Consider the following 25,037-nt stretch of genomic DNA (forward strand, 5'->3'; position numbering starts at 1 on the left):
TCGTGGAGCCTAGCCATGACCTTGCGTCCATTTCTGCCACTATCCCTTTACCACGTGCCGGGCACTTGCTGGATGTTGGGGATTAAGCTTGGTCTGGTGAAGAGGAGGCACCGAAACAGTAACAACAGGTTGAGTAGGTGGGGCAGAGGCATCATCAAGGTGCCCAAGTTCAGGGCAGGAAGTAATGAACTGAGCTTCTCTGTCCTCACCCCCATATTTGCCAGGGTGTACCCCCGAGGGGGCTGGGGAAAGTAAGAGAATGAAGCCTTTCTGCTTCCTCCAGGCGGTGAGCCAGGGAACAAGCAGTCCAGTGCCCAGAGTTTTGGTGAAAGCAGGGGAAGGGAGGAAGGGCAGGCAGCCTTGGCTTTGGATGCACCAGGAGGTGGAGAGGGATCTATGGAGGGTACCCAGGCAGGAGGCCCAGGCTGCCTCTTCCCTGACTTCATCATCCGCCCCCTCTCACCCAAAAAGTAAGATTCCGTAAGTTTGGAGAAATACATTAAATACACTTTATTTAAATAGCATTTATCTCAGTTGGCTCTATGCCAGTTGGTCTTGGTATTAGGGTAAAGGGGTATTGCAGGTAAAAAGGGGTGAAGCAGATTCTGGCCTTCAGTTTCTTAGCTCAGAAATTCCAGCAATCCCTGTAGCTCTTTGCATCCCCTCACCACCTCTGGAATAGAGAGCAGGGTCTGGGAAGAGAGGCAGAAAAAGCAGCTCAGGACCACAGGCCTAAGGCCCAGGGCTCCCAGCCCCAGGAGGCAGCCGCTGAATTAGAGGGGAGAAAACAGACACCACAGAGAAGCCTGCAATAGTGATTCAGGCCCAGCTCTCAGTAAAGGCTGGGAACGAGAGATGTGCTCATTAGTACCTCCTGGGGCCAGGCCTTGTACCAGGTACATTAGTTATATCACCTCCCTCCTGCCTGTACCTTATAAATATGCTGAACAATGTCATCTAGTTTTTCTAACTCCTTGTCAGAGCGCCGAAGGTTCTCCTCTAGGATATTTCTCTAGAAAGCAAACAGATTTTATAAGTCCTATGCATAAAAGAGCAAGCTTGGTAGGACAGGGGAAACATGGCAGGGCATTTGCTAATGATGGTAGGAAATGGCCCTGGAATGGCATGGACATTCTTACATGGCTCTGGAACTTGATCATGAGTTTTTCCTTCTCATTTTTCATCTCCAGGAACATCACTCTCAGTTTGTCCACCTAGAAATATGTCCAGATCAACAGGGGTACAGCCTGGGGTCCCCACCTGCTGTCCAGCTCCTCTGTTAACTCTGAGTCACCTCCTGAGAGAGCCACACTTTCTCCTGGATCCAATTGGTGGCCACAGGCTGGCAGTTGGAGTCCAGCTGGCCTTCCAGGGCCTCCTGGAGCACTTTGGTCTCTGTCTCCGCACGCCGAAGTGAGCGGGTAAGGTGGGTCACCTCCTCTCTAAGGCTCTGGGAATAAGAATGGAGAGGTGTCCAATAGGACATAAGGATGGACAACGTGTGGTGAACAAAAGTAAACCATTTCTCATATTTGGGATCCTGGCTGACCAGTAACACAGAAAGCAAAGGCCTGGGCATGATGGTGAACATACTATGAGCTCGCCACTCTTGTCTATCTGTTCTAGGATCTTCTCATTCTGCTGCTGTATCACTTCCTGGAGCTCCTTTTCATTCTGTGAGGGAAAGGAAGGTGAGAAGACACACGGAGAGCTGGTCTCTTCACAGCCGTTGCCAGGAGATAGGAGAGAGTGCCTGACCCATGCTCAGCCCACGAGACCAATTGATATCACTCCAATTCTTCCTCCAGGGCCAAGCCAGGCAAGGCACATTTCAGTGTTGGGAGAGTTCTGCTAGAGTTCCTGACTTCTCTCCTGGGTCTGCCTGGGAAGATAGGTCAGCCCATAGCTGAAATGTGAAATGTCTGACCCCAGGAAGGGCAAAACTAGGGCAGTGGTTGGAAAATCCCCACCACCCAGATTCCTGGAGAGATAATGGCTCCCAGTGGGCCAGTAGAGCTGCCCCAGTTCTTCATTGCCCCACTTCTAGGTCCCTCCTTCACCTTGTAGCGCAAGCACAAGGCCTGGTTCAGCTTCTCTATGTCTGCTTCCTTTGCTTTCTGGGCTTCCTGATGCTGTTCTTCCTGGGCTTGTAGCCTAGCCTGCAGCTCACAACTGAAGAAAGGAAGAATTCAGCAACATTCTTGTCCTCTCAGGGGCCAGTTCAACCCTTGGCATAAGAGGCTGTCTCACTGTCCCTCTGTCACCAAAACTGCATCCCACTCACATTTTTCGCTGCAGAGTCCTGATGGCTTCTTCTTTAGACTCTTGTAGCAGGGAACAAAGACTCTGAAGCTCAATAGTCATAATACTCATTTCTGCCAAGCTCTCCTCCATACCTGGGGTCTCTGAAAGAGAAAGTCCCAGATAGAGGTCTAGCCTTCCAGCCATGGAAGGAAGGAGGAGTGTATAGCCATCATTTCCACAACTCTTATCTGTGTTCCCCACCCACAGGATTTGAATGTCTGGAACATTACAGATCCCAGAAGGCAGAAATAAAATGAGCCCAAGTAGAATTGAGGTTTTTAGAGCAAAGCACTTCTCACTGCTTTTGTCTTTACTCATCACCACCAGATTTTCTAGAAATGAGGCAGGATCCCTGGAGCCCCTCCTAACCTGCAGGCTGAAGGGAAACCATTGATGCTACTCGGGTGAAAGCACTCTTGTCACTTCCAAGCAAGGGCACAGGAGTTGAATCTGGCTCTAAGAGAAAAACCAATAATGGGAGAGGGCCCCTCTGGTCATCCAGGGAGGGGTCTTATCATAATGGAAGCCAGGGTAAGACAGACAAGCCCGCTGGTGGACATCTTCAACAGCTGAAGATATCGGGAGCAGGGTTACAAATTTCCCACCCTCAAATCCCAGGGCCTTTAACCTTCATCTGCCACTGCTATCAAGATGCTTCCCAGGAAGGTGCTGTCATTAGGCAGAGGGTGTTCCTGGGTGGGAGCACAGGCTGTACTCAGCAGAAGGGTCTCTTGTTCAGTCTAAGGGCAAAGAAGAAAAAATAGCTGCTGTTCAGGTCTAGTGAACTCCTGGGCTTCCAGGTAACTCCCAGCCATCTCCTCCAAAATGCTGTTCCACCTATTATCTCAATTATCTATCTTCAACTTCTCCATTAGTGCCTTTCCCTGAACATGTTTATATTCTTTAGCCTCTCCCACAAAAACAGCAGTGTTTTAAAAAAAAACCTAAACAAAACCCTTCTTCTTACCTTAAATCCCCTTTTAGCTACTGCGAAAGAAAGAAAAGAAAAAAGAAAAGAAGGAGCCTGTACTTCTTTTTCTTTTTTGAGACGTAGTTTTGCTTTGCGGCCCAGGCTGGAGTGCAGTGGCGCCATACCTGCTCACTACAAGCTCTGCCGCCTCCTGGGTTCACACCATTCTCCTGCCTCAGCCTCCCGAGTAGCTGGGACTACAGGCGCCCGCCACCACGCCCAGCTAATTTTTGTATTTTTAGTAGAGATGGGGTTTCACTGTGTTAGCTAGGATGGTCTCGATCTCCTGACCTTGTGATCCGCCCGCCTCGGCCTCCCAAAGTGCTGGAATTACAGGCGTGAGCCACCGCGCCCGGCTTATACTTCTTGTTTATAATTCTCACCATCTATTAACTCCCCAGCCCACTACACTCAGGCTTCTCCCTTGTCATTCCGCCTAAATTCTTGTCATTTGGTTCACCAATGGCAGCCTTACTTTCAAATGCAATGCATACATTGAAGCTCTTGTTTTACCTGACCTATTTGATATTGATGACCACATTGTTCTTTTAGAAACTTTCTTTTCTTAGCTTGCAGGACATGAGTCTCTCTCCTTTAAAGGCAGGCCTCACACCTTTCTGGTTATTTCTTCTCTATCCACAGGTCCTTCCTTAACTGTTGGATCCTCTGGGTTCAGTCCTTGGCCCTAAATTTACTCTAATTCATTTTGTGGCCTTGCCTTGGGAGCGCCACAAAAACATCTACTTCAAACTTCCTTTCCACATGAATGACTTCCATCCCTCTCTCAACTGGATTTTTTCCCAGTCTGCAGACTCAAAAGGCTAACTGCCTATGAAGAATCTACCAGAAGGTTCCACAGTCAAATCTGTATGAAGCTGAGTTCACCATTTTCCCTGTGCCACCCTATCAAAAGTCTGTTCCTACTCCTGTATTTACTATTCTAGAGCAGGGAGAGGGAACACTAGCAAATTGTGGCCTACAGGTCAAATCTAGCCTGCCAACTATTTTTGTAAATAAAGTTTTACTGGAACGCAGCCAGACCCATTAATTTACATATCATCTATGGCTGCTCTTGAACTACAAAGGCAGAGTTGAGTAGTTGAGACAGAGACGATATGGCCCAAAAAGCCAAAAGTACTTATTATATGGTCATTTATAGGAAAAGCTTGTTGGCCTCAGTTCTGGAGGAGCTGTGCTTGTGGCTGCAGCAGCTAACTGGCTGTGCACAGGTAAGGCCAGGCGAGGCAGGAGCCGCTCAGCATCTCTGCTTTGTCTCCTTGGCTCTTCCCCTGCCATCCTCGTCCTGCTACCTGGGACTCCAGGATGTGCCCTTTCGACCCTTTCCTAACATCTTCGCTCCTTTCCGCATACTTGAAACCCCATGGCTCAACCTTTCCTGTTCTATCCCTCCTCAGCTCTCCCACCTGAACCTCAGCTTTTCCAATCCCAAATCCTCCTCTTCTTTTGGATATTTCCTTGGAGTCTGCATCTCCTACCCAGAGCATTTCCTGCTCAGCCTGCTCCCTCTCCTCCTAGGCTAGGTCCTCTCTCCAGTTCTCCCGCCTTCTCTGCCCCCCGGGTCTAGGTCTCTCCCACCAACTGGTTAGCCTGCGTCACCATTACCTCCCCTCAGTCTCATCTCTCTCAGGCTCTCCACTCCTTTCAGCCTTGGTCCTCTGCCCTCCCGTCTGGGTGTCTGAGTTGTGGGGAAATGAAGTGCTTCCTATTGCTATTCTTCCCGACACATAGGTGAAGTGCTCCCTGAGCATGGAGATGATCTGGAGGTGTCACTAACCCGTCTCCACACACTAACACAGCTAACCCACTGGGCCCTCTTTCCTAGCAATCTAAGGATCATCATTCACTCTTCTGCCTCTTACATCAAATTGGTCACCAGGTTCTACTGCGTCTGCTTCCTAAATATCTATTGAATCCATTCACTCCATCCTTTCCTTTCTACCGCCTATAAAACTGCCATTATTTCAAGCCTTCAAAATCTGCCTTCTGGCTACTTCTCCAGTGTTGTCTCCTGCCTTGCCCCACGTAGCTCTCACGCTGCAGCCATGAAGAGCTGCTTCCCATTCCTCAGACTTGCTGCATTCCATATGAGCGGCATCTTGCCTTGTTCATCCTCTAGTCCCAGCACCTAACCCAGGTTTTATAAGGTAGACACTACAAAAAAGAACACATCATGTACAATGCGCATGACTTTCTACATATGACTCTCATATGTCGTCAGATGAAACTTTCATACACCATTCCCTCTGCCTAGTGGGCCTTCCTAAATACCCACCCCTACCCCACAAACTTCTAAATCTCAAGACTGTACCCAAGGTCAGCTGCTTTGAGAAGGGATCCTAATTCTAGAAGGTTGAAGTGGTCCTCCCCTCTCTATCTCTCACAGTGGTCCATGCAGACCTCTACCATGATCATAAGTCAAAATGACAAGTTTACATCTGGTTGTCTTCCATGCTAAACTGTAGATTTGTTGGCATTTCCTGTGCTCGGCACCCAGTTGGGAAAGAGGATCAGGTCATAAGCAATTGCCAGATTTTAGGATATTTGTTGTGTCTGAATAAGCTGAATATTCTGCTGAATAAGCTAATTACCTGTGTATTCTAAATGATATCAACCACTTATTGTTTAGTGCACACTGCGGGGAGGCCAAAGGCTGTATTTCTGCTTTCTTGAAACATAGTCTGATTGAAGAGACCAGGTATCCAAGGAAAATTAATGCAAATACAAAAGGAGAGTAAGTTCATGAGAAATATGGCAGAAGAAAAGATCGCCAGGTCCATATGATTTGATTTGGGAACATTTCAAAGAAGGTGAACCAGGGAAGATTTCTTTTTTTGGGGGGGAAAGGGTTTCACTCTCACCCAGTTTGGAGTGCAGTGATACAAAAAATTAACCAGGTATGATCATGGCTCACTGCAAGCCTCAACTTCCCAGGCTCAGGTGATCCTCCCACCTCAGCCTCCTGGATAGCTGGGACTACAGGTGCACAACACTACACCTGGGCTAATTTCTGTATTTTTTGTAGAGATGGTTTTCACCATGTTGCCCAGGTTGGAAGGGAGGATTTTAATAGAATAGGCATTTCCAGTTTGAAGAAAGAAGAGAATGAATGTGGGAACAGCCAGAGTCTGGGTTCTGGAGATAAAAATGGGGACATATGTGTAGCATACAGGCAGTCTAGCTGGGACAAAGTGTTCATAATAAGGAGGTAGAAGACAGGGGAAAAAAGGTTTAAGCAACAGGCTAATGAGGTCCTGTAGGTAACTGAAAGTCATATAAGGTCACAGTTAGAAAAAGAGTAATGTTTTACGAAGACTATTCTGTAAAATAAAGATACAATTGGAAGAGAAGAGAAGGAACCCCGGGATCCTACCTTCTCCTTTAGTTTTGTCTGTAGGAAGAGAGTCAGCCTCTGTAGTTGCTCAGTCAGCACCCCTAGCTTTTGAGAGTACTGCCGTGTTTTCTCCAGGTCTTGCTCCTGGTTATCTACTATGGTGCTGGCCAGTTTAGCCCTGAAATAAGGAACAAGGAAGATGACCAAAGACCAAATTACCTTCTCTGAACGCCTCTCCCAAATCCCCACAGAGCTGCATTAAAGGAGAGAAACGAGAGGCTCAACACTCACAGTTCTCTTCTTGGAGATTTTGGCTCCTAGAAGTGTTCCTGACAAAAAAAAATAAGCACTTGGGGGGAAGTACAGAGAGTTAGACAACTTACGTTAGGTTCTCTACAGTGTCCTTGAGGTTCTCACACTGCAAGCTGCGCTCCCGGAGCACTTCCAGTGTGGTTTTCAGTTGACACTCAACCTGACCCAGTTCCAGGTGAGCAACCTGATTCTCCTGGTCTGCAAACTGGGAAGACAAGAGAAGCAGCAAGACAGGGAGGGAGAATTTTAGTGCCCTAAGGACAGAGGCTTTTTCTAGTTCATGGTCTCAAACCTTACCTCAACATTATCAGGCAAGAATCACACTCTTGAGGTTTACCAGCTCCCTTGGCCCAAGCCATATTCCTTACCTCCAAGGTCTCTTTCAGGTCCCGCACCTCTTTGGCCAGGACAGCTTGTTGCTGCTGCAGTTCTGCCTGCATGTGTTTTAGTGCCATCTCTTCCTTTTGCCATCTGTCAGAGACCATATATTAGATCCCATTTGGTCCTAATTCCTGGATGCCTACTGCCACAATACCCTGTTAGGAACTCACTGAGCAGCCTGCTCCTCATTGCTCTGGATAAGTTGGCAGAGTAACTCATCCTTCACAGCCAGGTCCTGGGCACAATGGGCATGCTGACTCTGTAGCTCTTTTAGCTGGTTGTCCAAGTTGGCCAGAATCTGCAACTGAGCCCGGAGATCTAGAACAAAAGTATCCTAATGACACTATGCAGTTACCAGGCCAGAAACTGCCCAAACCTCTGCTCCAAAGAAAGTGCTCCTGAGTACTTCCTTGCTCTAGTGCCACACTCCAAGCCTTAACAGGGCTCAACTGCTTACATGCGTGCATACACACACACACACACACACACACACCTGTTGCTAGACGACTGTTTTCCAACTCCAGTTGTTCTATTTGGCCTTTGCATTCCTCTAACTGGGCAGAAACTTGTTCCAGCTCCCTGGAAACCTAGGAAGAAAAGATGGTTTTCCTCCTGTAGTTCCTCCTGAATCAATAATCCCAGGACTTGGTCCAGCTTCTCTTTCTGAACAAGACAGAAAACTACCTTGCTCCTGGGCATCAACATTGCAGAAAATAAGGTTGATCCTCAGGAAAAAGTAGAGACAGGAGAAAAGTTGCTGAAGTAAAGATGCTGAAGGGCAAAGGAAAAAACTGGGCTTAAGGCCATCTTACAGCTAAGGGACCTGGCTGGCCTCCAAACCCACAGGGTGAAAAGAAAACAGATCCAGGGTAAGAGGCTAATGATATCACACATTAGAAAGGAAACCAAGCCTAAGCAGTCCCCACTCCTGGTCTGTACCTCCTGCTTTTCCTCAATTGCTGCATCACGTTCCTGCAGGGCCTGCCGGCTCTTGACTGTGAGTTTCTCTGTGAGTTGTCGAGACCGACTCAGCAAAGCTGTCCATGTTGTATACTACCAGAGGAAGCAAGCAGGTCAGTAGAGCACACTTGAGGCAAAGCTCCTAACAGGACTTGATGTGAGTAAGGAATTAATTATGATGGCCCCAAATACTCACATCCAGTTGCATGGACCTCCAGTCTTGTCGCAAGGTAGAAGTAAGACTCACTGTCTGCTGAACCAGCTCCTCTTGCTCGGTATGAAGCCCTACCTACAAAAGAAAGATTGCCTAGGAGGGAGCCCCTTCCCTTTGGATACAGGTCCACCCTCCCAGTCTGTCAGCACAGACCCCAGGAAAGAAAATGCCCTTAAATTACCAGTTGGGTCTGGGTGTCCTTCAGAAGGCCTCTGAATTCCTGCATGGATGCTAGGTCCTGTTCCAGCTGGCTGATGCGCTGGCTGGCATGTGCACAGAAAGCCTCCAGCACTGTCTCTGCCTATTGAGGGAAGAGGTTGCAAGGACACAGTGGGCAACAGGGGAGCCAGCACAAAAAGCTGTAACCATCTGACACCTCAGTAGATCAGTTCTTTACTCCCCAGGGCAGGCAGTTCTTAGGCCACCCATCTGTGTCTAAAGTGCATTTGTGTTCCTACAGGAACCCTGAGGTGGAAACCTCCCACATACAAGAACAAATGCCTGGCACCTTACCACATCCTTGCCTCTGAGAGCCATTTCCTCTCTGTGCCTTGCCTCCTCCCTTTCTGCTTTGAGGCTCTGGAGCTTTGCCCTCAATTTCTTCAGTAAATCAAAACAGCAAGAGACCAAGATTTCTGTATGCCGAGACTATACAATAAGAATCAATTGATGTGTCTGGTTCTTCTTTATGGCTTTTAGTCCCACCACAGGCCTCTACCTCCATCTTCATGCTGCTTACCTCCTGACTCACAGTAGTTTTATCTTCTTCTAAATGCAACAGGGATAAGTGAAGCAAGGATATCAGCTCTTTAGAGACAAGCAGCCATGATTGCTGTAGAGAAAAAAATGGGTAGGTGAGATCAAATAGTCACTAAACAGGCAACAGGGGCACTGGGGAGGAAAACCACTAACCCCAAATTCCAAGCTCCCATAAGGAGATGTACTTTACAAAGGTTTGGAAACCTTCCTTCACCACCACAGCTTAGTATCACCATCTACTAACCACCCAAGATTCTCCATTCTTGATCTTCACAGGAGACCCAGTGGTGGTGTAAGGTCAATCAACACTTACCATGACATTTCTGGCCTGCTGTAGGGCCTGTCCCATCTCATGGCTCTCCTTAAGATGCTGAAGTTTATTAGTTATCTAGCCAGAAAAACAGAGTTGTTCCTTGTTTTGTTTGTTTTTGAGACAGAGTCTTGCTCTGTCATCCAGACTGGAGTGCAGTGGCACAATCTCAACTCACTGCAACCTCCATCTCCCAGGTTCAAGCAGTTCTCATGCCTCAGCCTCCCAAGTAGCTGGGATTACAGGCATGCACTATCACACCCAGCTAATATGTAGTTTTAGTAGAGTCGAGGTTTCACCATGTTGGCCAGGCTGGTGGCCAAAGTGCTGGGATTACAGGGGTGAGTCACCATGACCAGCCAAGTTGTTCCTTTTGAGTAGGCAACATGTACTGCCAGCACCTCATTCTTCCTCCCACCCAGTGAGTTATAGGAGCCTTTCCTATTTTATTTATTTTTTATTTTCTGTAGAGATGAGGTCTTGCTATGTTGCCCAGGCTGGTCTCAAACTCCTGGCCTCAGACACTCCTTCTGCCTCGGACTTCCAAAGTGCTCCTCCCACACCCAGCCACCTTTCCTATTAAAAGTAGGAGCAAAGTTCACAATTCAATTCAGTGGAGCCAAGTCAGAAAGAAAAATCCACAGGTAGGTAAAAAATTTCTTTGTTTAGTCAGGCACAGTGACTCATGCCTGTAATCCCAGAACCTTCAGAGGCTGAGGCAGGAGGATCACTTAGGTCCAGGAGTTCAAGACCAGCCTGGGCAACATAGTGAAACCCCATCTCTTTAAAAAAAAAAAAAATTTTTTTTCATTAGCCAGGCAGGCATGGTGGCACGTGCCTGTATTCCCAGCTACTCAGCTGGATTGAGGTGGGAGGATCCCTTGAGCCCAGGAGGTCGAGGCTGCAGTGAGCCATGTTCATGCCACTGCACTCCAGTATGGGTAAGAGTGAGACCCTCTCTCAAAAAAAAAAAAAAAAGAAAGAAAAAAAAAGGATAAACCAATTTATATCCTACAGATAAACAGAGTATGCTTACCAGCTTTACGTATTTTATTATTTGCTATTGAGTCACAAGAAAATGGCATCTCACTGTTCAATTTGCATTTTTTAATGCCAATAATGCTAACCTTCTTAGGTATTTATTCATCATTTTTACTTCCTTAATTGTCTGCTCATTATCCTGGGTCAAATAGATAAAACTCATAGTATGCATAGAGTAAGTAAGTATGATCTCAAAGGCAGTAGAACCCTGGAAGATAAGTTCTAAGAGAAAAGTGGGAGTCTTCATTACTGAGGCAAGGCAGCCATCATCTGGGGAAAAAATTACTACTGGAGCAGCAGTGCTGATTTCTTGGAGTTCATGGCTCCCTTCCCCAGCAAAGCAGTTATCATTCACTGCTGCATCGTGGAGTAAGGCACAGAGTAGCACATGAGCTTGGATAGGGCTCACATAGTGCTCAGCTGGACAGTCAGGCAGGTGATGAGATTAATGTGAAGGAGGCAGCCAGGCAGCAAGGACATGGCATGGTGATGGAGAATGGCTAAAGGTATGTCATTTCCCCTCTTTGGTTCTGCTTCAGTGGCCTACAAAGGGACCTGGCAAGCTTCAGGGGAAGAGGATGCAAGGCAGATTCAGGGATGGGAAACAAGGTCAAGAACCAGAGGAAAGGATACAAAGATATAAGAAAACAGGAGAGAAATTGAGCAGCTGGAGGAACACGGAGCTTACGATTTCCAGGATTTTTGGCAAATGGTAAAGTCACTACTTTGAGGATATTTCAACTCAAAGGAGGTCTTTGCACATTTGGGGACCATCTCTTCTTAGCAGCAGCCACCTATTATCTCAACAGCCACAATGGTGAAGTGCTATCAATTCCTTCACCTGCCACCATTCCCTTCCTTCCTAGGCCTGTGTTGTAACAGAGTCCTCTAGAACACTGTTGTTGTTATTGTTGTTGTTGTTTGAGACAGTCTCAATCTGTTGCCCAGGCTGGAGTACACTGGTGCGATCTCAGCTCACTGCAACCTCCACCTCCTGGGTTCAAGGGATTCTCATGCCTCAGCCACCCAAGTAGCTGGGATTACAGGAGTGCACTACCATACCTAGCTAACTTTTGTATTTTTAATAGAGATGGGGTTTCACTATGTTAGCCAGGCTGGTCTCAAACTCTTGGCCTCAAGTGATCTGCCAGCCTCAGCCTCCCAAAGTGCTGGGATTACAAGCGTGAGCCACCACATTGGACCAACAGTGGTCTTTTAGCTACTTTCCTCTCGTATTTCCTGCAAAAACTAAGTACCCTTAAGTTTAAATTGTTACAAAGACTTTAACGTCCAGCATATTACCAATATTGACAATTTAAAATAATTGTTTGGGCCGGGCGCGGTGGCTCACGCCTGTAATCCCAGCACTTTGGGAGGCCAAGGCGGGCGGATCAGGAGGTCAGGAGATCGAGACCATCCTGGCTAACATGGTGAAACCCTGTCTCTACTAAAAATACAAAAAAATTAGCCGGGCGTGGTGGTGGGTGCCTGTTGTCCCAGCTACTTGGGAGGCTGAGGCAGGAGAATGGTGGGAACCCGGGAGGCAGAGCTTGCAGTGAGCCAAGATCGCGCCACTGCACTCCAGCCTGGGCGACAGAGCGAGATTCCGTCTCAAAAAATAATAATAGGCCGGGCGTGGTGGCTCAAGCCTGTAATTCCAGCACTTTGGGAGGCCGAGACGGGCGGATCATGAGGTCAGGAGATCGAGACCATCCTGGCTAAAACGGTGAAACCCAGTCTCTACTAAAAAATACAAAAAACTAGCCGGGCGCGGTGGCGGGCGCCTGTAGTCCCAGCTACTCGGGAGGCTGAGGCAGGAGAATGGCGTAAACCCGGGAGGCGGAGCTTGCAGTGAGCTGAGATCCAGCCACTGCACTCCAGCCTGGGCGACAGAGCAAGACTCCGTCTCAAAAAAAAAAAAAATAATAATAATAATAATAATAATTTTTTTTTTTTGAGACGGAGTCTTACTCTATCCCCCCGGCTGGAGTGCAGTGGTGCAATCTCAGCTCATGGCAACCTCCGCCTCCCGGGTTCAAGGGATTCTCATGCCTCAGCCTCCCGAATAGCTGGAATTACAGGCACCTGCCACCACACTTGGCTAATTTTTGGTTGTTTTTTTTTTTTTTTTTTGAGACGGAGTCTCACTCTGTCACCCAGGCTGGAGTGCAATGGTGCGATCTCGGCTTACTGCAAGCTCTGCCCCCTGGGTTCACACCATTCTCCTGTCTCAGCCTCTGGAGCAGCTGCGACTACAGGTGCTTGCCACCACACCCGGCTAATTTTTTTGTATTTTTAGTAGAGACGGGGTTTCAGTGTTAGCCAGGATGGTCTCAATCTTCTGACCTCGTGATCCACCAGCCTCGGCCTCCCAAAGTGCTGGGATTACAGGCGTGAGCCACTGCGCCTGGCCAATTTTTGTATTTTTAGTAGAGACGGGGTTTCGCCATGTTGACCAGGCTGGTCTCGAACTCCTGACCTCAGGTGATCCGTCCACCTCGGCCTCCCAAAGTGCTGGGATTACAGGTGTGACCCACCACACCCAGCCTAAAATAAAATTATTAGATTACTCTTAAATATATCCAGTGGCATAAATACCACATACACCAAAATGATATGATACCTAGTTGCTATCTTTTAAAAATACAAGAAAAAGCTCTTCTTAGCAGTCAGAAATTTTATTATGTCATTGCTTTTTCTCTTTGAACATTTATTTTTCTCACAATTTCATCCTAATGTAATATATTTGTATGCTTTAAAGTCTGTTATTAGCTGGGCACAGTGGCTCACACCTGTAATCCTAGTGCTTTGGGAGCAAAGGCTGGCAGATCACTTGAGCCCAGGGGTTTGCGAACAGCCTGGCCAACATAGCAAAACCCCATCTCTACTAAAAATACAAAAAAATTAGCTAGGTGTGGTGGCATACACCTACAGTCCTAGCTACCCAGAAGGCTGAGGTGGGAGGATCACCTGAGCCAAGGAAGCTGAGGCTTTAGTGAGCCCTGATCACAACATGGTACTCTAGCCTGGGTGACAGACCGAGACTCTATCTCAAAAAATAAAAATAAAATCTGTTATTAACCATCATCTCTGCAATAACAACAAAAGTTCGTCTAAATTTAAATTAAAATTTCCTTTCAACTCCTTTGACTAGAAGAAAAAGTGAAAAAGTTTTCTTTTGGATAGAGAAATCTTTTAATCAGTTGTATAGTAGTCACTGTAATAATTTCTAATAAAATAAACATGCTCAGCAAAATTTAATTGGAAATCACCTATTAATGAAATTGATGGAGCTTCCTTCCCCTTATTAGTTCATATATCTGTGGATTACTATAATTCTAGCAATAAGAAATGGTTCAGCAACAATTCATGACTCTGTTTTTTGAGGCAGGGTCTGGCTCTGTCACCCAGGCTGGAGTGCAGTGGCAAGATCTCAGTTCACTGCAGCCTTCAACTCCCGGCCTCAAGTGATCCTCCACCTCAGCCTTCCGAGTAGCTGGGACTACAGGCACAAACCACCGCACCCAGCTAATTTGTGTATTTTTTTGTAGATATGAGGTTTCACCATATTTCCCAGGGTGGTCTTGAACTCCTGAGCTCAAGTGATCCTCCCACCTCACTCTCCCAAAGTACTGGGATTACAGGTGTGAGCCACCATGCCAGCTGACTCCTTTCCATTCTTATAGATGTAAACACTGAGAAATCTTCTTCACATAAACAATAGGGGCCAGGCGCGGTGGCTCACACCTGTAATCCCAGCACTTTGGGAGGCTGAGGCAGGCAGATCACGAGGTAAGGAGATCAAGACCATCCTGGCTAACACGGTGAAACCCCATCTCTACTAAAAATACAAAAAGTTAGCTGGGCACAGTGGCAGGCGCCTATAGTCCCAGCTACTCAGGAGGCTGAGGCAGGAGAACGGTGGGAACTCGGGAAGCGGAGCTTGCAATGAGCCAAGATCACGCCACTGCACTCCAGCCTCGGCGTCAGAGCAAGACTCCGTCTCAAAAACAAAAAACAAAAAAAAACAAAAAAACACACAGAAAAACAACAATAGGAATAAGTAGAAACAGAAGAAGGGAGGCTGAGCACAATAGCTCATGCCTATAATCCCAGCACTTTGGGAAGCTGAGGTGGGAAGATGGCTTGATCCCAGAAGGCAGAAGTTGTAGTGACCCGAGATCACACCACTGCACTCCAGCCTGGGTGACAGCAAGACTCTGTCTCAAAAGAAAGAAAAGAAAAGAAAGTATGTTCTTCTTTAGTAAAGTGGGCATAGGCAATCAGGCATTTGAGAACGGAGAAGTAGGAAAGAAAAACAGTGAAGAATACCTGTGGATAATGAGAATAAATAAGGTCTAATATTTGATAGCACAACAGGAGGACTACAGTCAATAGTAATTTGTATATTTAAAAATAACTAAAATAGGCCAGGCGTGGTGGCTCATGCCTGTAATCCCAGCATTTTGGGAGGCAGAGGCGGGTGGATAATTTGAGGTCAGGAGTTCGAGACCAGCCTGACCAACATGGAGAAACCCCATCTCTACTAAAAATACAAAATTAGCTGGGTGTGGTGGCACATGCCTGTACTCCCAGCTACTCAGGAGGCTGAGGCAGGAGAATCACTTGAACCTGGTAGGTGGAGGTTGCAGTGAGCCGAGATCGCACCACTGCACTCCAGCCTGGGCAACAACGGCAAAACTCTGTCTCAAAAAAAAAAAAAAAAACAGGCTGGGCGCAGTTGCTCATGCCTGTAATCCCAGCACTTTGGGAGGCTGAGGCAGGTGGATCACAAGGTCAGGAAATCGAGACCAGCCTGGCCAACACAGTGAAAACCTGTCTCTACTAAAAATACAAAAATTAGCTGGGTGTGGTGGCATGCCCCTGTATTCCCAGCTACTCAGGAGGCTGAGGCAGGAGAATCGCTTGAACCCAGGAGGAGGAGGCTGCAGTGAGCCGAGACCACACCATTGCACTCCAGCCTGGGTGACAGAGTGAGACTCCGTCTCAAAAAAAAAAAAAAAAACAAAAAAAACAACTAAGAGTATAATTGGATTGCTTGTAACACAAAGGATAAATGCTTGAAGGGACAGATACAGATACCGCATTTTCCATGATGTGATTATTGCCCATCACATGCCTGTATCAAAACATCTCATGGACCCCATGAATATATTTACCTACTCTGTAACCACAAAAAATAAAAATTATTTTAAAAAATGTTTTAGGCTTATTCACAATTTTCCTTAAAATATTAAATATAGTCTACCAATGCAAAAAATGAAGAAAAAGAATACATGTGGAAGATGATGTTCTAAAAACCAATTCCTTTAAAACTTTCCTTGCTTGCACTACTTTGGAAAGTTTTGATGTACCCCAGGAGTATAGTGACTACCCATAGCTTTAAGGGGATTTTTCAGATCCTCAGCTTTTTTGTTTAAGAGACAGGGTCTCACTGTCTTGCCCAGGCTGAAGGGCAGTGGCATGATCATAGCTCACTGCAGCCTTAACTTCCTGGGCTCAAATGATCCTCCTGCCTCAGCCTCCTGAGTAGTGAGGCATGCAAAACCATATCCAGCTGATTTTTAAAAAATATTTTGTAGGGATGGGATCTTGCTATGTTGCCCAAGCTGGTTTCAAATGCCTGGCCTCAAGCAGTCCTCCCACCTTGGCCTCCCAAAGCAGTGGGATTATAGGCATCAGCCACCGTGCCTGCCCAGATTCTCAGCTTTTACAAATGTTCTAAGTATAAGCTTGTGATAGGAGTCCCCTTTGCCCTCTGGCAGCTTCTCAGCTTAAATTCCAAGGAAGAGAGCCCACTGGGATCCTTCAAGCTTTGAAAGGAATCTTCTTACCCCACTGTGAGATGTGTCAGTCTGTGTGCTACTGTCCTGGGTTTCTGGGTGAGGGACAGCCAGCTGGCTCTTCCAGTCCCGAAGCTGGCGGGAGAGAACCTCCAGAATGACAAGAGAGCTCAGCAGGTTATCTTCCAAGTCATGTCGAGACAAGGCAGTCAGATCTGGAGGCCGGCTGCAGCAGAAACAGAAGAACATGACAAAAAGAAAGGGAGGGGAAGGGATGGGAGGGGAAGGTCCAGGATAATGGAACTCACGAGGCGCAAGAACATAGGGGCACTTACCCACACAGGAGCCGCTCTGTCTCAGAAGTACTGTCCTTGGTGCCAACCAGGCCTGCCTGGGATGTGTTTGTACTCTTTTCCTGTGGTGCTGAGGGAGTAAACCAAGTCCCCACCGAGCAAGTAGAGAAAGGGGTAGTGCCAATTGCAGCATCCCGAAGCATCGAGGGAATGGATAAGCTTTGGCGGAGATTTTCCAGCATGACGGAGGTATTTACACCTTTTTCCAGCCAGGCCAGTGGGGACATCCAAGACTCTGTATCAGAGCCAAGAATCCTACCAACATCTTCTACTGCTGGGCCTGGAGCTGCTTGGGATTCCATTTCTACTAGATTTGGTGTCAGGCATGTGGACAGAATATCTTCCACATTTGAGACAAGTGCTTGATCTTCTGATTCAGACTCCTTAGGGTGTGTAGGAAAGCTCATTTCTCTTTCCTCCATAGCTCCATGCTCTACAATTTCCTCCTCTGGGTCCACATGATTGACAGAGAAATCTGCTGCCAAGGCAGTTGAAGGGGAAAGCCAGAGAAAAGAGGAAGGCAAGAAGGCGTTACTTTCAGAAGGTACTACTAAGTCCTCAGGCACAGCCTCAGTCCTACTGTCCCTCAGGCTTTCCTTGGAGCAATTTAGTTGTTCAGAAGAGGGATTTGGTGGAGACTCTAAGAGATGGGACGGAGATTCCTGAAAGATAACTTTCTCAGATACAGCAGCAACAACTTCTGAAAACCTGTCTTCCATGCAGGGTGCCACCTCCTCTCTCACCAGATCTCCTGTTCTCAAAGGTTCATTTAAAGATATGCTGTTTGTCTCTGCCATGGTATCTAAATGGGCCTCAAATGTCATGTCTTGCTGCTGCCCCAGTGGAGATGGTATAAGGACGATGGTTTTAACCACATAGTTGTCCAGTGGGTCTACTGCTTCCTCAGACGTTTTAGGAGTAGAGCTAGTTTGGGGAACTGGATCTAGAGGCTGCTCATCTGATTCATGCTGACAGGCTTCCAGCCACTTTGAGGAATGACTGAAATGTTCTGAAGGGAAGTCTGTCCTCTTGGCATTTACAAAATCCACTGGAGATGAGTTGTTGCTGCCTTCCTGCCAAAGGAAACAAAAGTAGTTGTCTAAGGCGGTCAATTCGGTTCCCAACATACAATTACGAGTGCAAGATAGTGTCTAAACTCAAAAAAGAAAAGAATTCTTACTACCTCTGCTTAGGTAAGAACTTGGCTAATCTTGGTTGCTCATATAGAGACCCAATAGTAGGGAAAGAAAAGCTGCTAAGCCATTTTGGGTCCTTCCAAGTGAACCAGCCTACATTATAAACAGGCTGACAGCCGGGCGTGGTGGCTCACGCCTATAATCCTAGCACTTTGGGAGGCCGAGGCGGGTGGATCACCTGAGGTTAGGAGTTCGAGACCAGCCTGGCCAACATGGTGAAACCTTGTCTCTACTAAAAATACAAGAATTAGCCAGGTGTGGTGGCGGGCACCTGTAATCCCAGCTACTCAGGAGGCTGAGGCAGAAGAATCGCTTGAACCCGGGAGGTAGAGGTTGCAGTGAGCCAAGATCGTGCCATTGCACTCCAGCCTGGGCAGCAAGAGCGAAACTCCGTCTCAAAAAAAAAAAAACGGCTGAGAATATAGATCCGTATCATGGGCAGATGGCAACTTGAACATGACCCCACTCCTTTCCATTCCGAAATCTTAACGCACTTGTAGATGAACAGTAGGAGGGGTCCATAGGGTGTGAGTGAAGGCTCAAGCTGTCAGAATCTAGAGTTGGTACAAGATCTTCTCCCTCTTGGCTGGGCGCAGTAGCTAACGACTGTAATCCCAGCACTTTGGGAGGCCAAGGCGGGCAGATCACCTGAGGTCAGGAGTTTGAGACCAGCTGACCAACCTGGTGAAACCCCCATCTCTACTAAAAATACAAAATTAGCTGGGCGTGGTGGCGCATGCCTGTAATCCCAGCTACTCAGGAGGCTGAGGCAGGAGAATTGCTTAAACCCAGGAGGCAGAGGTTACAGTGAGCCGAGTTTGCACCATTGCACTACAGCTTGGGCAAGAGAGACTTCTTTGAGACTCCATCTCAAAAGAAAAAAAAAAAAAAAAAAGATCTTCTCCCTCTTGAAACAGATGAGAATTTGGGAACCAGAGTTAGAAAGCACATGGACCACAGAGATCCATGAAGTCCAGGGAGAAAGGGCAACACTAACCTGTGCCAGTGACCTAGTCGTATAGTCCACAGAGCTAAGGGCATCCTGAACACAGGGGCTGAACCAACTTGGCCCTTGGGATTTGAAGAGACCTAGACTTTGTAGCACAGGAGACTAAAGAGCAGAGAGACTTCCTCCTGATGCCCTGACAAGGGACTGACAACCTCCCTACTGCTGGGTCACAGGGAGAAAGACAAGTGCACCTTCTACCAACTGCACGATTGCTGGACCTGAGACTCAATGAACAACAAAAGAAAATATGAATGATCTTAAGTGGATCTGGTATAGCCAGAGAAAGGATAAACACTAAGATAGTTAGTAAAGGCAGACCTTAGGCCAGGTACAGTGGCTCATGCCTGTAATCCCAGCATTTGGGAGGCCACAAGTAGGTGAATCGCTTGAGTTCAAACCTCATCTCTACTAAAAATACAAACATTAGCTGGGTGTGGTGGTGCTGATGCGTGCCTGTAGTCCCAGCTACTCAGGAGGCTGAGGTGGGAGGATCATTTGAGCTCAGGGGGCAGAGGTTGCAGTGAGCCAAGATTGCGCCACTGCACTCCAGCCTTGGTGACAGAGCAAAAACCTGTCTCAAAAAATAAATAAATAAATAAATAAAAGAAAAGGTAGACCCTAACAAAACAGAGCTGCCGGAAGACACAGATGATAATCTGAACAACAAAAAACATGAGTACTTAAGCTTTAACTACAACATAAATACACACAAAAAGACTTTTTAGAAATAATAAATATTATTTTAAATAAAAAATGTCAGTAAAATGAATTGAAAGAGTAAATTATCAGAGTTGAAACTAGAATTACTGGCCTGGACAAGTGGATGAAATATCTTAAAGCAAAGATAAAAATATAAAGAAATGTAAATCTGAAGGAAAAGCTAAAAGAATTAGAAGATAAACCCAGGAAACCTAACAGTTAAATAAAAGAAATTCCAGAAGAGAACATATATACATAAGGCACTGATTAACAAATATTAGAAGAAAATTGCCCCAATAAAAGACCTGAGTTTGCACATTAAAACGGCCCACCAGTTTCTAAGCAGGACTGACTAGAAAAGATACAAGCTAGACACATAATTATAAAATTTCTGTGCTACAACGAAGATAAAACTATTTTGGAAGCTTTAGATAGAAAGTCCAATTATTTATTAAAAAAATAATCAAACAGGCCAGGCGCAGTTGCTTACGCTTGTAATCCCAGCACTTTGGGAGGCCGAGGTGGGTGGATCATGAGGTCAGGAGATCGAGACCATCCTGGCTAACACGATGAAACCCCGTCTCTACTAAAAATGCAAAAAATTAGCCAGCCGTGGTGGCGGGCACCTGTAGTCCCAGACACTTGGAAGGCTGAGACAGGAGACTGGTGTGAACCCGGGAGGCGGAGCTTGCAGTGAGCCAAGATTGCGCCACTGCACTCCAGCCTGGGCGACAGAGCAAGAGCCTGTCTCAAAAAACAAAAAACAAAAAACAAAAAATAATCAAACATGAAATTTCTCATTTATATCAGTGGATAAAACAAAACCAAAGTTAGGTTAAAAAGGGCTTCTGATATTCTGGCACTGTCCTACTTACTGACCTGGGTATTAGTTACATGGATGTGTACTTTATAGTAATTTGTTATGCTGTTATGTTTTATTGTAATTTCATGTATCTTACTTTAATTTTGAAATTATTAAAAGGTATGGTGGCTCACACCTATAGTCCGAGCTATTCAGGAGGCTGAGGTGGGAGGATTGCTAGAGCTCAGGAGTTCAAGATTGCAGTGAGTCAAGATCACACCACTGCACTGTCGCCCGGGTAACAAAGCAAGACCTTGTCTCAAAAAAAAAAAACAAAAAAAAAAACAGGGCGCAGTGGCTCACACCTGTAATCCCAGCACTTTGGGAGGATGAGGCGGTCGGATCACAAGGTCAGGAGTTCGAGTCCAGCTGGGCCAATATGGTGAAACCCCATTTCTACTCAAAATACAAAAACCAGCCGGGCATGGTGGCGGGCACCTGTAGTCCCAGCTACTCGGGAGGCTGAGGCAGGAGAATCGCTTGAACCTGGGAAGCAGAGGTTGTCGTGAGCCAAGATCGTACCACTGCGCTCCAATCTGGGCGACACAGCGAGACTCCTTCTCAAAAAAACAAAATATATTGTCGTGAGCCAAGATCGTACCACTGCGCTCCAATCTGGGCGACACAGCGAGACTCCTTCTCAAAAAAACAAAATATAAACATGAGTGTGTGTGTGTGCATATATACAAAATAGACACACATAAAGAGATGCATGAAAGAATTGTCAAATATGACAGTTATCTAAGATAACAGAAATATTTCTTCCTTATACATTTATATATTCAAATGCTTCAAACAATTAAAATCTATTAATAATCAAAAATTTACAAACAGGCCAGGAGCAGTGGCCCACACCTATAATCCCAGCACTTTAGGAGGCCACGGTGGGCGGATCACTTGAGGTCAAGAGTTTGAGACCAGCCTGGCCAACATGATGAAACCTCACCTCTACTAAAAATACAAAAAATTAACCAGGCATGGTGGCACGCACCTGTAATCCCAGCTACTGGGGAGGCTGAAGCAGGAGAACTGCTTGAACCCGGGAGGCGGAGGTTGCAGTGAGTTGAGATCATGCCACTGCACTCCGGCCTGGATGAAGGAGTGAGACCCTGTCTCAAAAAAAAAAAAAAAAAGAAAAAAAAAAAAATTAGGCCGGGCACCGTGGCTCATGCCCATAATCCCAGCACTTTGGGAGGCTGAGGTGGGCAGATCACGACGTCAGGAGTTCGAGACCAGCCTGACCAACCTGGTGAAACCCTGTCTCTACTAAAAATACAAAAATTACCTGGGCGTAATGACACATGCCTGTAATCCCAGCTACTCAGGAGGCTGAGGCAAGAGAATTGCATGAACCTGGGAGGCAGAGGTTGCAGTGAGCCTGGATGGCACCACTGCACTCCAGTCTGGGTGACAGAGTGAGACTCTGTCTCAAAAAAAAAAAAATTTGCCAGGCATGGTGGCATACACCTGTAATTCCAGCTACTTGGGAGGCTGAGGGAGGAAAATTGCTTGAACCTGGGAGGCAGAGGTTGCAGTGAGCCAAGATTGTGCCACTGTGTACTCCAGCCTGGGTGACAGAGTGAGACTCTCAAAAAAAAATTTTTTTTACAAAACAAAAATAATGGCTATTTTGTTGGGGAAAAACCTTTTTCATCGAGTAGCTGACTACATCTGGAGGTAGTACGCCCAGTAGTTAAGAGGGAAGGAGAATTCAATTTCAATCTAGTATTCTGCTATTGTGATTAAATAATCATGGTTAAATTCTATAAGCTCAGGCCAGGTGCTGTGGCTCCCGCCTGTAATCCCAACACTTTGGGAGGCTGAGGCAGGTGGATCACCTGAGGTCAGGAATTCGAGACCAGCCTGGCCAATATGGCGAAACCCCATCTCTACTAAAAATACGAAAATTAGCCAGGCGTGGTGGCACATGCCTGTAATCCCAGCTACTAGGGAGGCTGAGGCAGGAGAATCGCTTGAACCGAGGAGGCAGAGGATGCAGTGAGCCAAGATCATGCCATTGCACTCTAGCCTACGGAACAAGAGCGAAACTGCATCTCAAAATAAATAAATTAATTAATAATCATAATAAATTCTATAAGCTCTATAGAGCTCAATTTCTACCTAGTACTTATTTATTTTCCACCTTAAGCTGTACTGTCTAATATGATAGCTACCTGTCACACGTAGCTATTTAAATTAAAAATTCAGGCCAGGCGCAGTGGCTCACGCCTATAATCCCAGCTCTTTGGGAGGCGAAGGCGGGCAGATCACCTGAGGTCATGAGTTCGAGACCAGCCCGATCAACGTGGAGAAACCCCATCTTTACTGAAAATACAAAAATTAGCTGGGCGTGGTGGCACATGCCGGAGGCTGAGACAGGAGAATTGCTTGAACCTGGGAGGCAGAGGTTGCAGTGAGCCGAGATCACACCATTGCACTCCAACCTGGGCAACAAGAGCGAAACTCCATCTCAAAAAAAAAAAAAAAAAAAAATTTAATTTAATTTAATTAAAAATTCAATTCTTCAGGCCAGGCGCAGCGGCTCACACCTGTAATCCCAGCACTTTGGAAGGCCGAGGCAGGCGGACCACTTGAGGTCAGGAGTTTGAGACCAGCGTGGCCAACATTGTGAAACCCTATCTCTACTAAAAATACAAAAAATTACCTGGGTGTGGTGGCATGCACCTGTAATCCCAGTTACTCAGGAGCCTGAGGCAGGAGAATCCCTTGAGCCCTGGAGGCAGAGATTGCAGTGAGCCAAGATCACTCCACTGCACTCCAGCCTGGGTGACAGAGCAAGACTCCCATCTCAAAAACAAAAAAATTCAATTCTTCAGTCACCTCAGCCACATTTTAAGTGCTCGGTAACCATGTGACTAGTAGTTACCATGCTGGACAGCACAGATTATCAAATATTTCCCTCATCCCAGAAAGTTCTATTGGACAGTAGGTATTTTGTAACTCTTTCAAGAAAGACTGCTATCATCCTACTGTTACTCAGGATGTCATCTGTCTTTATACACTCTTTCCTCCTCAAACCAATTTTACTGATATCCCATCTCCTTCCAAAAATAATTCATATGCATGAAAATGAATAGATATGATTAATGAAATAACAAAGTCATGGTCAAAAAAGAGGAAGCAAAACTTCCTATTTTGCGAGTAACAGTAGCTGTATGTGATGATCCAGTTTGGCCTTGAGCTTTCTAGAAGGCAGAGCAAGAGGGAAAATATGGTAAACTGCATAGTTCTCATTATCAGAAAGAAAAGGATAGCAATTTCTTCAGGAAGACAATTTTTCCAGGCAGTTAGTCCCAAAGCCTTTCTTTGAGGAATCTTATACAGGAGTCAAGCTTCTTCCTTGACAAGTTTTGACAGCAACTGAAATGCAGTTTCTACATGGGTACATCTCTCAAGACGTTTAACAAAAGTACAAATCAGTGAGGGCAATTCTGCAAGGGGCTAGTTTAAACTAAGGTGATCCAAGTACCCTGCCTTCCAGTGGTGTAACTTGATCCCAGGAGAGTTCTGACTACCTCCTAGAGTGAATGGATATTGCCTCAATCTTACAGCTGACTGACCTTTCCATAAGTGACCCCATGTTGGAGGAAGAGCACTAATCAGAGTGGCAGGATTTCTAAGTAGTTTGATAAAGGTCGAAGGGAGGAGGAGGAGGAGGTAATAAAAACTAACAGCTAAACAGAGATTCAGGTTCTCAGTAGGTTTCCTTTAACCACCCTAGGGCACCTCTCTGTTGGCCTGAATAGCTGTAAATGGATGTCAGTGACGTAGAAGACTTCATTATCGTTATTAATTATTCTAGCCCTGGCCCTCTGTTCCCCTGAGCTCTCACCCTGGGCAAACAGCCCAGTCGAGAAGCTGTCCAGGCGAATCTCACCTGCAGCCCCAGCTTGCACAGTGATGGGGTCAGCGAGGAGCAAGCGGGGGGCCTTTTTCCAGAGTTGGTGAGGGCACCGGGCTGCAGGATAAGTTCGCGGAGAGGAGTTCTCATAGCTGGTTTTCCCTGAGAAAGAAATCAAGAAAGAGGGCTAGTGTGAGGAAGCCTGGGCTCTGCTAGCCCGCCCTTCCTCCCTCCCTAAGAAGCCCAAGAGGTGATTAGAAGAGTAGGCTCGCATTCTAGTCGCGCAGGAGCGGCAAGGCGAACAAAGACTCCACAAGCACCCAACCCCGGGCTCGACCCAACTTTCCAGGACAGTCGACACGGCCGGTGCCCCCGCGCCAGCAGCCCGGCCCAGCTCTCTCCGCCGGAGCTCTCCCGCTCACCGTCTGGGGCGAAGGCGACAGGCTAAGGCTCAGTTTTTTCACCCGCCACATCTTCAGCCAGAAGGCAGGCCGATCACGTCTCAAACCAAGTCGAGGACGCCATGTTCACCCGCCGTCTGTGTTTGAACCTGCTCTGCGCTTCCCAATTGGCTGCTTCAGGCGGGCGCGTCCGCTCGGCGCTGGGGCCCGGGGACGGGGGCGGGTCCCGCGTTGACCACGCCCCCGGT

At 46.8% G+C, this 25,037-nt stretch overlaps 1 protein-coding gene and 1 long non-coding RNA gene across 8 annotated transcripts; one reads left to right on the forward strand and one right to left on the reverse strand.

Moving 5' to 3' along the window:
• Positions 1-485: 485 nt before the first annotated feature.
• SPAG5 (sperm associated antigen 5) lies at positions 486-25,009 on the reverse strand. Of its 7 annotated transcripts, XM_077970590.1 has the most exons (26): positions 24,811-25,003; positions 24,425-24,550; positions 21,518-21,635; positions 20,832-21,012; positions 16,743-17,833; positions 16,459-16,633; positions 9,566-9,640; positions 9,233-9,325; positions 9,007-9,141; positions 8,675-8,794; positions 8,476-8,568; positions 8,259-8,372; positions 7,813-7,906; positions 7,490-7,637; positions 7,307-7,409; positions 7,010-7,143; positions 6,666-6,804; positions 2,933-3,044; positions 2,674-2,760; positions 2,285-2,405; positions 2,061-2,172; positions 1,594-1,674; positions 1,295-1,450; positions 1,140-1,214; positions 932-1,012; positions 486-692 (listed from the first exon to the last, which is right to left on the reverse strand). In XM_077970590.1, exons 5-26 carry the CDS (start codon positions 17,582-17,584, stop codon positions 621-623), a joined length of 3,162 nt encoding a protein of 1,053 aa, XP_077826716.1. In that variant the 5' UTR covers positions 17,585-17,833; positions 20,832-21,012; positions 21,518-21,635; positions 24,425-24,550; positions 24,811-25,003; the 3' UTR covers positions 486-620. The 7 variants fall into 7 exon arrangements, with proteins under 7 accessions (XP_077826716.1, XP_077826717.1, XP_077826719.1 ...); XM_077970591.1 differs by lacking the exon at positions 20,832-21,012 and having other exon boundaries at positions 24,811-24,992; XM_077970593.1 differs by lacking the exon at positions 21,518-21,635 and having other exon boundaries at positions 24,811-24,942.
• LOC144335394 (uncharacterized) lies at positions 3,546-14,651 on the forward strand. Its single transcript, XR_013406240.1, has 2 exons — positions 3,546-6,226; positions 14,497-14,651. It is a non-coding gene; the product is annotated as an uncharacterized LOC144335394 (long non-coding RNA).
• Positions 25,010-25,037: the final 28 nt, after the last annotated feature.

The sequence above is a fragment of the Macaca mulatta genome, chromosome 16 (genome assembly GCF_049350105.2).
Source record: "Macaca mulatta isolate MMU2019108-1 chromosome 16, T2T-MMU8v2.0, whole genome shotgun sequence".
Classification (NCBI taxonomy): Eukaryota; Metazoa; Chordata; class Mammalia; order Primates; family Cercopithecidae; genus Macaca; species Macaca mulatta.

Coding starts and splice junctions, on each gene's coding strand:
- SPAG5 (XM_015118895.3), bottom strand. CDS start 24,861: ATGTGGCGGGTGAAAAAACTGAGCCTTAGCCTGTCGCCTTCGCCCCAG. Junction 7,144..7,306: donor ACCTGAAAGAGACCTTGGAG/GTAAGGAATATG, acceptor TTGTCTTCCCAG/TTTGCAGACCAGGAGAATCA. Junction 3,045..6,665: donor AGACAAAACTAAAGGAGAAG/GTAGGATCCCGG, acceptor CTTTGCCCTTAG/ACTGAACAAGAGACCCTTCT.